Source organism: Pseudophryne corroboree, chromosome 11 (genome assembly GCF_028390025.1).
Source record: "Pseudophryne corroboree isolate aPseCor3 chromosome 11, aPseCor3.hap2, whole genome shotgun sequence".
Classification (NCBI taxonomy): Eukaryota; Metazoa; Chordata; class Amphibia; order Anura; family Myobatrachidae; genus Pseudophryne; species Pseudophryne corroboree.
The window spans coordinates 182,485,266-182,502,816 of NC_086454.1; the positions used below are offsets into that span (position 1 = coordinate 182,485,266).

General features: G+C 49.3%; 1 protein-coding gene across 2 annotated transcripts in view; it reads left to right on the plus strand.

Moving 5' to 3' along the window:
• The window catches only part of SART1 (spliceosome associated factor 1, recruiter of U4/U6.U5 tri-snRNP), a 204,242-nt gene that overhangs the window by 41,655 nt on the left and 145,036 nt on the right, over nt 1-17,551 (plus strand). For both annotated transcript variants that reach the window (XM_063945135.1, XM_063945136.1), the window contains exons 4-5: nt 17,162-17,217; nt 17,307-17,433. In XM_063945135.1, coding sequence (XP_063801205.1) covers nt 17,162-17,217; nt 17,307-17,433 — 183 coding nt within the window. The remainder of the gene's footprint in view (nt 1-17,161; nt 17,218-17,306; nt 17,434-17,551) is intronic.

Below are 17,551 nucleotides of genomic sequence, written 5' to 3' on the forward strand. Positions count from 1 at the left end.
CCTTTTGGTTTGACAACGGCTCCGCGAGTCTTCACCAAGGTCATGGCGGTAATGACGGCTGTACTCCACCGTCAAGAGGTCAGGATCCTACCGTACTTGGACAACTTGTTGATCCTGGCAAATTCCCCAGAGATTCTCCTATGCCATCTGGATCTGACTATCCAGTTTCTGCAAGCCCACGGGTGGCTCATCAACTGGAAGAAATCCTCCCTGGTCCCTGCTCAGAGCATGGTGCACCTGGTGGCATTGTTGGACACTCACAACCAGCAGTTGTTCTTGTCTCAGGAGAAAGTCCTGAAGCTTCAGGACAGGATTCGATGCTTCCTATCTCGTCCGCAAGTGTCGATACATTCGACAATGCAAGTGCTATGTCTCATGGTGTCGGCTTTCGACATGCTGGAGTACACTCAATTCCATTCCCGCCCTCTCCAGAGGCTGATTCTTGCCAGGTGGGATGGCCTGCCTCACCGTCCAGGGCTCAAATTATCTCATTGTCTCCGGAGGTCCGTCTGTCACTGAGCTGGTGGCTTCAGGACCAACGATTGAGCAGGGGTCGTCCCTTCTGGGTCCTTCTGACGACGGATGCCAGTCTGAGGGGTTGGGGTGCGGTGTTGGAGCAACGCTCCCTTCAGGGTCGGTGGACCAAGGAGGAGTCTCTCCTCCTGATAAACATTCTGGAATTGCGGGCGGTGTTCAACTCATTGAACTTGGCTCAGCATCTAATACAGAACAGACCTGTTCAAGTACAGTCGGAGAACGCCACCACGATGGCGTACATCAATCATCAAGGCGGCACTCGAAGCCGCATGGCAATGAGGGAAGTATCATGGATTCTTCAGTGGGCGGAACGCCATCTGGCAGCCATGTCGGCAGTGTTAATTCCGGGAATCCTAAACTGGGAAGCAGACTTTTTCAGTCATCAGGACGTACACGCCGGAGAGTGGAGCCTCCATCCAGAAGTGTTTCAATCCTTGTGGACAAGTGGGGCCTTCCAGATGTGGACCTGATGGCATCTCGACACAATCACAAGGTTCCGGTCTTCAGAACAAGGACAAGGGATCCTCAAGCAGCGTTCGTGGACGCACTGGCAATTTCATGGAACTTTTGGCTGCCATACGTGTTCCTTCCGGTGTCACTCCTGCCCAGAGCAATAAGGAAGTTCAAGCAAGAAAGAGGAATCCTACTTCTGATCGCTCCAGCGTGGCCCAGACGGCATTGGTTCTCAGACCTTCAGGGTCTCTCGATAGAGCTTCCCCTTCTACTTCCGCAGCGCCTAGATCTCCTCGTTCAGGTCCCCTGTGTATATCATGATTTAGCCCGATTGGCTTTGACGGCGTGGCTCTTGAAGCTTCTGTCTTGAGGGCCAAAGGATTTTCTGAGGCGGTCATTCAAACCATGTTGAAGGCCCGGAAACCGTCTTCTGCTCGGATTTATCATATGGTCTGGAATTCTTACTTTGCTTGGTGCGCATCTAACAATCATGACGCTTACAAGTTTAGTATGGCCAAAGTTTTGGCCTTTCTACAACAAGGCCTGTACTGGCCTCCATCAAGGTTCATATTTCTGCTTTGTCTGTTTCGTTTCAGAGAAAAATTGCGACCTTACCTGATGTACATACGTTCACTCAGGGTGTGTTGCGGATTCAACCTCCTTGGGACTTGTCGGTGTTTCTGGAGGCGTTGCAAGGGTTTCCGTTTGAGCCTCTTGAATCTGCAGACCTTAAGTGTCTTTCACTTAAGGTATTGTCTTTGCTAGATGGGTGTCTGATTTGGGTGCCTTGTCTTGTAGGTCACCATATCTGATTTTTTACCGTGATCGCGCGGTTCTTAGAACACGTCCCGGGTATTTACCTAAGGTGGTGTCTTCTTTCCACCTTAATCAGGAGATTGTGGTTCCGGCCTTTGCCTCTCCTGATTTGTCTTCCAAAGAACGGTCTTTGGATGTGGTATGGGCTCTCCGTATCTACGTGAAGAGAACTGCCTCCATCAGGAACTTGGATTCTCTTTGTTCTGTTTGGTGTTCACAAACGTGGCTGGCCTGCTCACAAGCAGACCCTGGCCAGATGGATTAGAATGGTGATTGTACAGGCTGGCCTTCCATCTCCAGCAACCATCAAGGCCCATTCTACTCGGTCAGTTGGACCTTCTTGGGCGGACCACCGTGGTGCGACCCTTGAACAATTGTGCAAGGCGGCTACGTGGTCCTCCGGTGAACACGTTCAAAAGGTTCTATGCCTTTGATACTTCCGCCTCCCAGGTTGCTTCCTTTGGACGCCAGGTTCTTGTGCCCGCTACAGTGCGTCCCCTCCCATAAGGAACTGCTTTAGGACATCCCCAATGTCATTCCCTGTGGAGCCCAGTGTACCCCGCAGCAGAAAACAAGTTTTATGGTAAGAACTTACCGTTGTTAAATCTTTCTGTGAGATACACTGGGCTCCACAGGGTGCCCACCCTGATGCACTTGGCTTCTTTGGGTTGGTATGGCATTAGCCGCTGACACTTTCTCCTGTCGTGAGAGTGTGGCCGCCTCATCAGACTTCTCTACGGTTTGCACTGCAGGACTGTCGCTACCAGTTCCAGGCCCTGCCATTTGGTCTCTCCACAGCACCGAGTGTGTTCAACAAGGTGATGGCAGAGATGATGTTTCAAGTTCAGTCGGACAATGTAATGGCGGTAACGTACATAAACTGACAGGGCAGAACGAAAAGCAGAGCAGCAATGTCAGAAGTGTGAAGAATTCTCCTCTGGGCGGAAAAACACGCGTTGTCGGTGGTCTTCATTCCGGGAGTAGACAACTGGGAAGCAGACTTCCTCAGCAGACACGACCTGCACCCGGGGGAGTGGGGCCTCCACCCAGAGGTGTTCCAGTGGTTGACACGTCGGTGGGGATATCCACATATTGACATTGATGGCCTCTTGACTCAACATGAAGCTCAAGCGCCATTGTTCCAGGTCGAGAGACCCACAAGCAGTGGCGGTAGACGCTCTGAAACTCTGTGGATGTACGTGTTTCCTCCACTTCCTCTGATCCCAAGAATTGTAAAGAGAAAAGCGAAAAGGTTCAAGCAATCCTCATTGCTCTGGACTGGCCTCGAAGGGCGTGGTACGCGGATCTTCTCGAGATGCTGATCGAAGATCCGTTTCCTCTACCTCTTCGCGAGCATCTTCTGCAACAGGGCCCGTTCATCTATCAAGACTTACCGCGGCTACGTTTAACGGCATGGATGTTGAACGGCTGATTCCTGACAAGGTCATCCCCACTATGATCCAAGCCAGGATGGGGGTAACGTCTAAACATTACCACTGTATATGGAAGAAGTATGTCTCTTGGTGTGAGAGCAGACAATATTCTGCGGTGGAATTTCATCTGGGTTGTCTACTGCTTTTTCTGCAGTCGGGAGTGGATGTGGGCCTACGTCTAGGCTCCGTAAAACTCCTGATTTCGGCCTTGTCTAGTTACTTTCAGAAACAATTGGCTTCTCTCCCTGAGGTCCAGACGTTCTTGAAAGGTGTTCTACCCATCCAGCGTCCCTTTGTGCCTCCCACGGCACCTTTGGGATCTCAATTTGGTGCTCCAATCAGACTGGCTTGAACCATTACAGGAGGTTGACGTAAAGTACCTTACGTGGAAGACCGTCACACTGTTGGTCTTGGCTTCAGCAAGACGTGTGTCGGAGCTAGGGGCGTTGTCTCACAAGAGCACCTACTTAATTTTCCATGAGGACAGAGCTGAACTCAGAACTCGTCAGCAATTTCTTCCTAAGGTGGTGTCCACGTTTCACATCAACCAACCTATTGTGGTTCCAACTGTGACAGACGCCTCTGCTACTTCAAAGTCTTTGGATGTTGTGAGGGGTTTGAAGGTGTATGTAAAGAGAACAGTACGTCACAGGAAATCTGGCTGTTCGTTCTCTCTGATCCCAATAAAATTGGGTGTCCTGCTTCAAAGCAGTTTATTGCACGCTGGATCAGGCTCCCTATCCAGCATGGTTATTCCACGGCAGAATTGTCTGTTCCAAAATCTGTACAGGCCCACTCTACTAGGTCGGTGGGTTCTTCTTGGGCGCTGCTCGGGGTGTCTCGGCTTTACAGCTCTACCAAGCAGCTACTTGGTCTGGTTCGAACATGTTTGCAAAGTTTTACAAGTTCGATACTTTGGCCTCTGAGGACCTTGAGTTTGGTCAATCAGTTCTGTAGGAACCTCAGCACTCTCCCACCCAGTTTGGGAGCTTTGGTACTTCCCCATGGTACTAAATGGATTCCCAGTATCCCCAAGGATGTAAGAGAAAAGAGGATTTTAATTGCCTACCAGTAAATCCTTTTCTCGTAATCCGTAGGGGATATTGGGCGCCCGCCCGGTGCTTTGTTCTTCCTGCACTGTTACTTAATTAAGTATTCTGGTTGGTTCAGCTGTTGCTGTTCATGTTTCAAGTTTGGTTAGCATGGCTTTACTTGTGGTGTGTGTGTGTGTGTGTGTGTGTGTGTGTGTGTGTGTGTGTGTGTGTTGGTTCGTAATCTCCCTACTTTTCTTATTTATCCTTCTCTCAAAGTATGTCCGTCTCCTCGGGCACAGTTTCCTAGACTGAGTCTGGTGGGAGTGGCATAGAGGGAGGAGCCAGGGCACACTATCAAATTCTTAAAGTGCCCAAAGCTCCTAATGGATCCATCTATACCCCATGGTACTAAATGGATTCCCAGTATCCCCTACGGACTACGAGAAAAGGATTTACCGGTAGGTAATTAAAATCCTATATATTTTTTTTTTATTGTATTTTTTTTATTTCTTTCTTTTTATTTTCACCATAAATATTATTTTTGTGAAGCATAAACCTATTTTGCACAACAATGTGTGACGGCAAGCACACATGCACCTTGAAACAAAAATGACACTGCACTGTTTGATCTTTGTATGATAGGCTATTTATTATACATATACTCGTATATTGATTGAGAATGTTAGAATAAAACAGATTGAAGTATTTGTTTTTTTCTATAAAAGCTTTATTACACACTGTGCATAGCTGACATTTCAGTTGTAAGTACATTTGGTATCTGTAAAGGCTGGAGCAAACCGTAGAGGTGTTTGAGTAGTAGTACTGTGCTCACTGACCAGAGGAAACACTGCTTGGGAGTAAAAAAATAATGGCAAATGTGATGGAAAGGCTGAACATTTCCATTGACAATGAGAATCAGAGGGAGTGAAAACAAGATGTCTGGAGATGATTGTCCTCTGTCACAGGGTGATATATAAATAATGTGAATGGATATGTAGACATGGGTTGGGGAGGAATCTTATGGCTTCTGGATTTTGGGGGAGAGTCGGAGGTGGCTGCTGTTTGCATCACAGCTGTGTTTTTGTAGGCCCTCGTTCCCCCAATGGCTACAGTCTGGGAGGCACTGCAAGTGATCTACATGCGCAGTCCACCCATCATCTGAACTGATCGGGCTTGCGTACAACCCTGAATATGTTCCTTTAACATGTACCTCTTTCTACTAATTGGTGAATTGGGGATCATTATGTAAGTTGTAATATAATCCTCTTAAATTACTTTTTTAAGAAGCTTTAATTTTTTTTTTTAAGGTGCCCGTTTCAAAGCAAAATGTAGCTTTTGCCCCCCCCCCCCCCTTTCCCCCCCTTTTTTTTCTCTTACGTCCTAGAGGATGCTGAGAACTCTGTAAGGACCATGGGGTATAGACGGGCTTCGCAGGAGACATGGGCACTATAAAGAACTTTAGATGGGTGTGCACTGGCTCCTCCCTCTATGCCCCTCCTCCAGACCTCAGTTAGATCCTGTGCCCAGAGGAGGCTGGGTGCACTACAGGGGAGCTCTCCCGAGTTTCTCTGAAAAATAATTTCGTTAGGTTTTTTATTTTCAGGGAGCACTGCTGGCAACAGGCTCCCTGCATCGTGGGACTGAGGGGAGAGAAGCAGACCTACTTAAATGATAGGCTCTGCTTCTTAGGCTACTGGACACCATTAGCTCCAGAGGATCAGAACGCAGGTCTCACCCTCGCCGTTCGTCCCGGAGCCGCGCCGCCGTCCTCCTCACAGAGCCGGAAGATAGAAGCCGCGTGAGTATAAGAAGAAAGAAGACTTCAAAGGCGGCAGAAGACTTCAGATCTTCTCTGAGGTAACGCTGCGTGCCATTACTCCCACACGCAACACACACAGTGGGCACTGAAGGGTGCAGGGCGCAGGGGAGGCGCCCTGGGCAGCAATAATAAACCTCTAGGAACTGACTAACATATATATATAGGCTGCGAAGGCAGTATATTATATAATCCCCCGCCAGTATTGGAAATTTGAGCGGGATCGAAGCCCGCCGCTGAGGGGGCGGAGCTTGATCCTCCAGCACTAACCAGCGCCATTTTCTCCACAGCACACCGCAGAGAAGCTGGCTCCCCGGACTCTCCCCTGCTGAACACGGTGACAGAGGGCAATAAAGAGGGGGGGGGGGGCACTTTTAAATGGCGCAGTGAGTGTGTATGTATGTATATATTTCTCTGACGTCCTAGTGGATGCTGGGAACTCCGTAAGGACCATGGGGAATAGCGGCTCCGCAGGAGACTGGGCACAACTAAAGAAAGCTTTAGGACTACCTGGTGTGCACTGGCTCCTCCCACTATGACCCTCCTCCAGACCTCAGTTAGAATCTTGTGCCCGGCTGAGCTGGATGCACACTAGGGGCTCTCCTGAGCTCCTAGAAAAGAAAGTATATTTTTAGGTTTTTTATTTTCAGCAAGATCTGCTGGCAACAGACTCACTGCTACGAGGGACTAAGGGGAGAAGAAGCGAACCTACCTGATTGGAGCTAGTTTGGGCTTCTTAGGCTACTGGACACCATTAGCTCCAGAGGGATAGAACACAGGACCCGACCTCGATCGTTCGGTCCCGGAGCCGCGCCGCCGTCCCCCTTACAGAGCCAGAAGCATGAAGATGGTCCTGAAAATCGGCGGCAGAAGACTTCGGTCTTCAACAAGGTAGCGCACAGCACTGCAGCTGTGCGCCATTGCTCCTCATGCACACCTCACACTCCGGTCACTGATGGGTGCAGGGCGCTGGGGGGGGGGGGCGCCCTGAGCAGCAATATTAACACCTTGTCTGGCAAAATAAGCACAATATATAGTCCAAGAGGCTATATATGTGATAAATACCCCTGCCAGGATCCATAAAAAAGCGGGAGAAAAGTCAGCCGAAAAAGGGGCGGGGCTATCTCCCTCAGCACACTGGCGCCATTTTCTCTTCACAGTGCAGCTGGAAGACAGCTCCCCAGGCTCTCCCCTGTAGTTTTCAGGCTCAAAGGGTTAAAAAGAGAGGGGGGGGGCACTAAATTTAGGCGCAAATCTGTGTATTATAGCAGCTATAAGGGAAAAATCACTGTGGGTAGTGTGAATCCCTGCATTATATAGCGCTCTGGTGTGTGCTGGCATACTCTCTCTCTGTCTCCCCAAAGGACTTTGTGGGGTCCTGTCCTCAGTCAGAGCATTCCCTGTGTGTGTGCGGTGTGTCGGTACGGCTGTGTCGACATGGTTGATGAGGAGGCTAATGTGGAGGCGGAGCAGATGCCGATAAATGTGATGTCGCCCCCTGTGGGGCCGACACCTGAGTGGATGGACTTGTGGAAGGAATTACGTGAAAGTGTCAACTCCTTACATAAAAGGTTTGACGACATAGCAGATGTGGGACAGCCGGCTTCTCAGCTCGTGCCTGCCCAGCTGTCTCAGAAGCCATCAGGGGCTCTAAAACGCCCACTACCTCAGATGGCAGACACAGATGTCGACACGGATACTGAATCCAGTGTCGACGACGATGAGACTAATGTAACTTCCAATAGGGCCACACGTTACATGATTGAGGCAATGAAAAATGTGTTGCACATTTCTGATGTTACCCCAGGTACCACAAAAAAGGGTATTATGTTTGGGGAGAAAAAACTACCAGTGGTTTCTCTGACGTCCTAGTGGATGCTGGGAACTCCGAAAGGACCATGGGGAATAGCGGGCTCCGAAGGAGGCTGGGCACTCTAGAAAGATTTATGACTACCTGGTGTGCACTGGCTCCTCCCACTATGACCCTCCTCCAAGCCTCAGTTAGATCTTGTGCCCGGCCGAGGTTGGATGCACACTAGGGGCTCTCCTGAGCCCTTAGAAAGAAAGTATAAATTTAGGTTTTTTATTTTCAGTGAGACCTGCTGGCAACAGGCTCACTGCAGCGAGGGACTAAGGGGAGAAGAAGCGAACTCGCCTGCTTGCAGCCGGATTGGGCTTCTTAGGCTACTGGACACCATTAGCTCCAGAGGGATCGACCGCAGGCCCAGTCCTTGGTGTTCGGTCCCGGAGCCGCGCCGCCGTCCCCCTTACAGAGCCAGAAGCAAGAAGAGGTCCGGAAAAACGGCGGCAGAAGACATCAGTCTTCACCAAGGTAGCGCACAGCACTGCAGCTGTGCGCCATTGCTCCTCATACACACTTCACACTCCGGTCACTGAGGGTGCAGGGCGCTTGGGGGGGGGCGCCCTGAGCAGCAATAAAAACACCTTGGCTGGCAAAAATACCACAATATATAGCCCCAGAGGCTATATATGCCAGAATCCAGAAAAAAGCGGGAGAATAGGCCGCGGAAAAGGGGCGGAGCTATCTCCCTCAGACACACTGGCGCCATTTTCTCTTCACAGTGCAGCTGGAAGAAAGCTCCCCAGGCTCTCCCCTGTAGTTTTCAGGCTCAAAGGGTTAAAAAGAGAGGGGGGGCACTAAATTTAGGCGCAATATTGTATATACAAGCAGCTATGGGGGAAAATTCACTCAGTTATAGTGTTAATCCCCACATTATATAGCGCTCTGGTGTGTGCTGGCATACTCTCTCTCTGTCTCCCCAAAGGGCTTTGTGGGTCCTGTCCTCAGTCAGAGCATTCCCTGTGTGTGTGCGGTGTGTCGGTACAGCTGTGTCGACATGTTTGAGGAGGAGGCTTATATAGTGACGGAGCAGATGCCGATAAATGTGATGTCGCCCCCTGTGGGGCCGACACCAGAGTGGATGGTTAGGTAAAAGGTATTAACCGACAGTGTCAACTCCTTACATAAAAGGGTGGATGACGTAACAGCTGTGGGACAGCCGGCTTCTCAGCCCGTGCCTGCCCAGGCGTCTCAAAGGCCATCAGGGGCTCAAAAACGCCCGCTCATTCAGATGGCAGACACAGATGTCGACACGGAGTCTGACTCCAGTGTCGACAAGGTTGAGACATATACGCAATCCACTAGGAACATCCGTGACTTGATCCCGGCAATAAAAAATGTGTTACACATTTCTGACATTAACCTCTAAAAATGGGTTTTTATGTTTGGGGAGAAAAAGCAGGCAGTGTTTTGTTCCCCCATCAGATGAATGAATGAAGTGTGTGAAAAGCGTGGGTTCCCCCTGATAAGAAACTGGTAATTTCTAAAAAGTTACTGATGGCGTACCTTTTCCCGCCAGAGGATAAGTTACGCTGGGAGATATCCCCTAGGGTGGATAAGGCGCTCACACGGTTGTCAAAATAGGTGGCACTGCCGTTTTAGGAACGGCCACTTTGAAGGTACCTGTTGATAAAAAGCAGGAGGCTATCCTGAAGTCTGTATTTACACACTCAGGTACTAGACTGAAACCTGCAGAGCGTGCTGCTGCAGCGTGGTCGGTGACCCTGTCAAACATACTAGTTTGCTAACATGAGAACATATTAAAGACGTCGTCTTATATATGAGGGATGCACAGAGGGATGTTTTGCCGGCTGGCATCCAAAATGAATGTAATGTCCATTCTGTCAGGAGGGTATTAGAGACCTGTCACTGGACAGGTGATGCTGACCTTAAAAGGCGCATAGAGATTCTGCCTTATAAGGGTGAGGAATTATTTGGGGATGGTCTCTGGGACCTCGTATCCGCAGCAACAGCTGGGAAGAAATATTTTTACCTCAGTTTTCCTCACAGACTAAGAAAGCACTGTATTATCAGGTACAGTCCTTTCGGCTTCAGAAAAGCAAGCGGGTCGAAGGCGCTTCCTTTCTGTACAGAGACAAGGGAAGAGGGAAAAAGCTGCACCAGTCAGCCTGTTCCCAGAATCATAATTCTTCTCTCGCTTCCTCTGAGTCCACAGCATGACGCGGGGGCTCCACAGGTGTAGCCAGGTACGGTGGGGGGCCGTCTCAAAAATTTCAGCGATCAGTGGGCTCGCTCACAGGTGGATCCCTGTTTCATTCAAGTAGTATTTCAGGGGTACAAGCTGGAATTCGAGATGTCTTCCCCCCCCGCCGTTTCCTCAAATATGCCTTGCCGACAACTCCCTCAGGCAGGGAGGCTGTGCTAGAGGCAATTAATAAGCTGTATTCCCAGCAGGTAATACTTAAGGTGCCCCTACTTCAACAAGGACGGGGTTACTATTCCACACGGTTTGGGGTACCGAAACCGCATGGTTCGGTGTGACCCTTCTTTATATTTAAAATCCTTGAACACATGCATAAAAAATTCAAGTTCAAGATGGAATCGCTCAGGGCGGTTATTGCAAGCCTGGACGAGGGGGATTACATGGTATCCCGGGACATGAAGGATGCTTACCTGCATGTCCCTATTTACTATCCTCGCCAGGAGTACCTCAGATTTGTGGTACATGATTACCATTACCAAGTCCAGACTCTGCCGTTTGGACTGTACATGGCACCGAGGGTGTTACCAAGGTAATGGCCGGAATGATGATACTCCTTCGAAAAAGGGGAGTTTTAATTATCCCGTACTTGGACAATCTCCTTATAAGGGCGAGGTCCAAGGAGCAGTTGCTAGTCGGGGTAGCACTATTTTGGAAAGTGCTACAACAGCACGGTTGGATTCTAAACAGTCCAGAGTCACAGCTGGTTCCTACGACACGTCTACTGTTCCTGGGGATGGTTCTGGACACAGACCAGAAATAAGTGTTTCTCCCGGAGGAGAAAGCCAAGGAGCTGTCATCTCTAGTCAGAGACCTCCTGAAGCCAAAACAGTTATCGGTGCATCATTGCACGCGAGTCCTGGGAAAAATGATAGCTTCCTACGAAGCAATCCCATTCGGCAGGTTCCATGCAAGAACTTTTCAGGGGGACCTGTTAGACAAGTGGTCCGGGTCGCATCTTCAGATGCATTAGGCTGATAACCCTGTCTCCAAGGACCAGGGTATCTCTACTGTAGTGGCTGCAGAGTGCCCATCTTCAAGAGGGCCGCAGGTTCGACATACAGGACTAGGTCCTAGTGACCATGGATGCCAGCCTTTGAGGCTGGGGGGCAGTCACACAGGGAAGAAACTACCAGGGACTTTGGTCAAGTCAGGTGACTTCCCTACATAAATATTCTGGAACAGAGGGCCATTTACAATGCCCTGAGTCAGGCAAGGCCTCTGCTTCAAAACCAGCCGGTCCTGATCCAATCAGGCAACATCACGGCAGTCGCCCATGTAAACCAACAGGGCGGCACAAGAAGCAGGATGGCGATGGCAGAAGCCACAAGGATTCTCCGATGGGCGGAAAATCATGTGTTAGCACTGTCAGCAGTGTTCATTCCCGGAGTGGACAACTGGGAAGCAGATCTTCTCAGCAGACACGACTTCCACCCGAGAGTGTGGGGACTTCATCCAGAAGTCTTCCAAAGGATTGTACACCATTGGGAAAGGCCACAGGTGGACATGAAGGCGTCCCGCCTCAACAAAAAGCTATAAAAGATATTGCGCCAGGTCAAGGGACCTTCAGGCGATAGCTGTGGACGCTCTGGTAACACCGTGGGTGTACCAGTCGTTTTATGTGTTCCCCCCTCTGCCTCTCATACCAAAGGTACTGAGAATAATAAGGCGAGGAGTAAGAACGATACTCGTGGTTCCGGATTGGCCAAGAAGAGCCTGGTACCCAGAACTTCAAGAAAATATATCAGAGGACCCATGGCCTCTGCCGCTCAGACAGGACCTGCTGCAGCAGGGGCCCTGTCTGTTCCAAGACTTACCGCGGCTGCGTTTTGATGGCATGGCGGTTGAACGCCGGATCCTAAAGGAAAAGAACATTCCGGAGGAAGTCATTCCTACGCTGATTCAAGCCAGGAAAGATGTAACTGCAAAACATTATCACCGCATATGGCGGAAATATGTTACTTGGTGTGAGGCCAAAAAAGGCCCCAACAGAGGAATTTCAACTAGGTCGATTTCTGCATTTTGCTGCATATTCAGCCCCCTTTTGTGCCTCCAGTGGCACCTTGGGATCTCAACGTGGTGTTGGATTTCCTAAAGTCACATTGGTTTGAGCCACTTAAAACTGTGGAATTAAAATATCTCACGTGGAAAGTGGTCATGCTGTTGGCCTTGGCTTCGGCCAGGCGTGTGTCAGAATTGGCGGCTTTGTCATGTAAAAGCCCTTATCTGATTTTTCATATGGATAGGGCAGAATTGAGGACTCGTCCCCAGTTTCTCCCTAAGGTGGTATCAGTTTTTCATTTGAACCAACCTATCGTGGTGCCTGCGGCTACTGAAGACTTGGAGGCTTCCAAGTTGTTGGACGTAGTCAGGGCCCTGAGAATTTATGTTTCCAGGACAGCTAGTGTCAGGAAAACTGACTCGTTGTTTATCCTGTATGCACCCAACAAGCTGGGTGCTCCTGCTTCAAAGCACACTATTGCTCGCTGGATCTGTAATACGATTCAGCTTGCACATTCTGCGGCTGGATTGCTGCATCCTAAATCAGTGAAAGCCCATTCCACGAGGATGGTGGGATCTTCTTGGGCGGCTGCCCGAGGTGTCTCGGCTCTACAACTTTGCCGAGCAGCTACTTGGTCGGGGTCAAACACATTTGCTAAATTCTACAAGTTTGACACCCTGGCTGAGGAGAACCTAGAGTTTGCCCATTCGTTGCTGCAGAGTCATCCGCACTCTCCCGCTTGTTTGGGAGCTTTGTTATAATCCCCATGGTCCTTACGGAGTCCCAGCATCCACTTAGGACGTCAGAGAAAATAAGATTTTACTCACCGGTAAATCTATTTCTCGTAGTCCGTAGTGGATGCTGGGCGCCCATCCCAAGTGCGGATTGTCTGCAATACTTGTATATAGTTATTGTTTAACTAAAGGGTTATTGTTGAGCCATCTGTTGAGAAGCTCAGTTATTGTTCATACTGTTAACTGGGTATAGTATCACGAGTTATACGGTGTGATTGGTGTGGCTGGTATGAGTCTTACCCGGGATTCAAAATCCTTCCTTATTGTGTCAGCTCTTCCGGGCACAGTATCCTAACTGAGGTCTGGGGGAGGGTCATAGTGGGAGAAGCCAGTGCACACCAGGTAGTCCTAAAGCTTTCTTTAGTTGTGCCCAGTCTCCTGCGGAGCCGCTATTCCCCATGGTCCTTACGGAGTCCCAGCATCCACTACGGACTACGAGAAATAGATTTACCGGTGAGTAAAATCTTATTTTTTTACCTTATGTTTCCCCACAGCAAAAGAAAACGCCGCAATATCAGATGCAGTCCTTTCGGTCGCATAAGTCCAGAAGAGGTCGGGGCTCTTCCTTCCTCACCAGAGGTAAGGGTAGAGGGAAAAGACTGCCTGCTACGGCTAGTTCCCAGGAGCAGAAGTCCTCCCCGGCTTCTACTAAATCCACCGCATGACGCTGGGGCTCCACTGAGAGAGTCTGCGCCGGTGGGGGCACATCTTCGACTCTTCAGCCACGTCTGGGTTCAGTCAGACGTGGATCCTTGGGCAATGGAAATTGTATCCCAGGGTTACAAGCTGGAATTCGAAGACGTGCCTCCTCGCCGGTTTTTCAAATCGGCTTTACCAGCTTCTTCCCCAGAAAGGGAGATAGTTTTAGCTGCAATTCAAAAACTGTGTCAACAACAAGTGGTTGTCGAGGTTCCCCTAGTTCAACAGGGGAAGGGGTACTATTCAACCCTATTTGTGGTCCCGAAACCGGATGGCTCGGTCAGACCCATTCTAAATTTAAGATCCCTAAACCTGTACTTGAAAAAGTTCAAATTCAAGATGGAATCGCTCCGGGCAGTTATCTCCAGCCTGGAAGGGGGGGATTTTATGGTGTCACTGGACATAAAGAACGCATACCTTCATGTCCCCATATATCCCCCTCATCAGGAGTACCTGAGATTCGCTGTACAGGACTGTCATTACCAGTTTCAGACGTTGCCGTTTGTGCTTTCCACGGCCCCGAGGATTTTCACCAAGGTAATGGCGGAAATGATGGTGCTCCTGCGCCGGCAGGGAGTCACAATTATCCCGTACTTGGACGATCTCCTGATAAAAGCGAGATCGAGAGATCAGTTGCTGAAAAGCGTGGCGCTCTCCCTGAGAGTGCTGCAGCAACATGGCTGGATTCTGAATCTACCAAAGTCAGTTGGTTCCAACAACTCGGCTATCTTTCTTAGGCATGATTCTGGACACGGAACAAAAGAGGGTTTTTCTCCCAATGGGAAAAGCTCGAACTCCAGAACATGGTCAGAGACCTGTTAAAACCGAAAAGAGTGTCAGTCCATCAATGCACTCTAGTACTGGGGAAAATGGTGGCGACCTACAAGGCCATCCCCTTCGGCAGGTTTCATGCGAGGACGTTTCAGTGGGACCTTCTGGACAAGTGGTCCGGGTCCCATCTTCAAATTCATCAGAAAATAAGCCTGTCCCCCAGGGCCAGGGTGTCTCTCCTGTGGTGACTACGGAGTGCTCACCTTCTAGAGGGTCGCAGGATTCGGCATTCGGGACTGGGTTCTGGTGACCACGGACGCGAGCCTCTGAGGATGGGGAGCAGTCACACAAGGAGAAAACTTGGTCAAGCCAGGAGGCTTGTCTGCACATCACCGTACTGGAATTGAGGGCTATATACAACTGCCTACGTCAAGCGGATAATCTTCTTCGCGACCGACCGGTTCTGATTCAATCGGACAACGTCACAGCCGTGGCTCATGTAAACCGCCAAGGCGGGACAAGGAGCAGAGCGGCAATGGCGGAAGCCACCAGGATTCTTCGCTGGGTGGAAAATCACATAAGCGCGTTGGCAGCAGTCTTCATTCCGGGGGTGGACAACTGGGAAGCAGACTTCCTCAGCAGACACGATCTCCATCCAGGAGAGTGGGGACTTCATCAAGAAGTTTTTGCAGAGATAAGTCATTGGGGACTTCCTCAAATAGACATGATGGCGTCACGCCTCAACAAGAAGCTTCGGAGGTATTGTGCCAGGTCAAGGCACCCTCAGGCAGTAGCAGTAGACGCCCTGGTGACACCGTGGGTGTTTCAGTCGGTCTATGTGTTCCCTCCTCTTCCACTCATCTCAAAGATATTGAGAATCATAAGACGAACAAGCGTGCGGACAATACTCATTGTTCCAGATTGGCCTCGAAGGGCCTGGTATTCAGAGCTTCAGGAAATGCTCACAGAAGATCCGTGGCCTCTTCCTCTCAGAGAGGACCTGTTGCAACAGGGGCCCTGTGTGTTCCAGGACTTACAGCGGTTACATTTGACGGCATTGCGGTTGAACACCGAATCCTAGCTGGGAAAGGCATTCCGGAAGAAGTCATCCCTACTCTGATAAAGGCTAGGAAGGAGGTAATGGCGAAACATTATCACCGTATCTGGAGAAAGTATGTATCTTGGTGTGAAGCCAAGAATGCTCCTACGGAGGAATTCCATCTGGGCCGTTTTCTCAGCTTTCTACAGACAGGAGTGGATATGGGTCTAAAATTAGGCTCCATTAAGGTACAGATTTCGGCCTTATCAATTTTCTTTCAGAAGGAATTGGCTTCTCTCCCAGAAGTCCAGACTTTTGTAAAGGTAGTGCTGCACATACAGCCTCCTTTTGTGCCTCCAGTGGCACCATGGGACCTTAACGTGGTGTTACAGTTCCTAAAATCTCACTGGTTTGAACCTCTTCAAACGGTTGAATTAAAATTTCTCACTTGGAAGGTGGTCATGTTGTGGGCCTTGGCATCTGCAAGGCGGGTGTCCGAATTGGCGGCTTTGTCTCACAAAAGCCCCTATCTAATTTTCCATGTGGATAGAGCGGAATTAAGGACTCGTCCTCAATTTTTGTCTAAAGTGGTTTCATCGTTTCATATGAACCAAGCTGTTGTGGTACCTGTGGCTACGGGTGACTTGGAGGATTCTAAGTCCCTTGATGTAGTCAGGGCCTTAAAAATGTATGTAGCCAGGACGGCTCGGGTTAGGAAAACAGAGGCACTGTTTATCCTGTATGCAGCCAACAAGGTTTGCGCTCCTGCTTCTAAGCAGACTATTGCTCGCTGGATCTGTAACACGATTCATTCTACGGCTGGATTGCCGTTATTGATTTCGGTAAAGGCCCATTCCACTAGGAAGGTGGGCTCTTCTTGGGCAGCTGCCCGAGGCGTCTCTGCATTACAGCTTTGCCGAGCGGCGACTTGGTCGGGTTCAAACACTTTTGCAAAATTCTACAAGTTTGATACCCTGGCTGATGAGGACCTCATGTTTGCACAATCGGTGCTGCAGAGTCATCCGCACTCTCCCGCCCGGTCTGGAGCTTTGGTATAATCCCCATGGTCCTTACGGAGTCCCCAGCATCCTCTAGGACGTAAGAGAAAATAAGATTTTAAACCTACCGGTAAATCTTTTTCTCCTAGTCCGTAGAGGATGCTGGGCGCCCGTCCCAGTGCGGACGAAGTTCTGCAAGGCTTGTATATAGTTATTGCTTACATAAGGGTTATGTTACAGTTGAGATCAGTCTTTGGCTGATGCTGTTTTTTGTTCATACTGTTGACTGGTTGCGTATATTCCAGGTTATACGGTGTGGATGGTGTGGGCTGGTATGAATCTTGCCCTTAGATTAACAAAAATCCTTTCCTCGTACTGTTCGTTTCCTCTGGGCACAGTTCTCTAACTGAGGTCTGGAGGAGGGGCATAGAGGGAGGAGCCAGTGCACACCCATCTAAAGTTCTTTATAGTGCCCATGTCTCCTGCGGAGCCGGTCTATACCCCATGGTCCTTACGGAGTCTCCAGCATCCTCTACAGACTAGGAGAAAAAGATTTACCAGTAGGTTTAAAATCTTATATATATATATTTTTTTTTTCTTCTGTTTTTGTAATTGACCCACCTGAGAGCACTTAACAGAATGCACTTGTTCCAATTCGGTAAGCCAACACCTTTTTCCTTTTTCTAGCAAACTGCGTGCTAAACTTGGCTTGAAACCCTTGGAAGTGAATACAGTTAAAACAGGTATGTTATTTTGTTCCCATCATTCTCAATAAGCTATTTGTTAAACTAGGCACGTTGTTATATTTAACTGATGCTTAATTGTTTTGTAGAGTGTGGCACTAAAGAAGACCCCGTTGCAGCCGCTATTATTAACCCAATGGTCCTGAGGCATCAACAAGAGATAAGAGAGAAATTAGCAGCTGCAAAAGAGAAAAGGATGCTGAACCAGAAATTAGGGTAAGTGAAGAGTATTGTTTAGTGCAAGCTGAGGTCTTCGTGGCTTCTTTTAATTATTCTCAAACTTTCGTTCAACTAAATTACATCCAGACAGGAGACATTGATGTTGAAAAAAAGC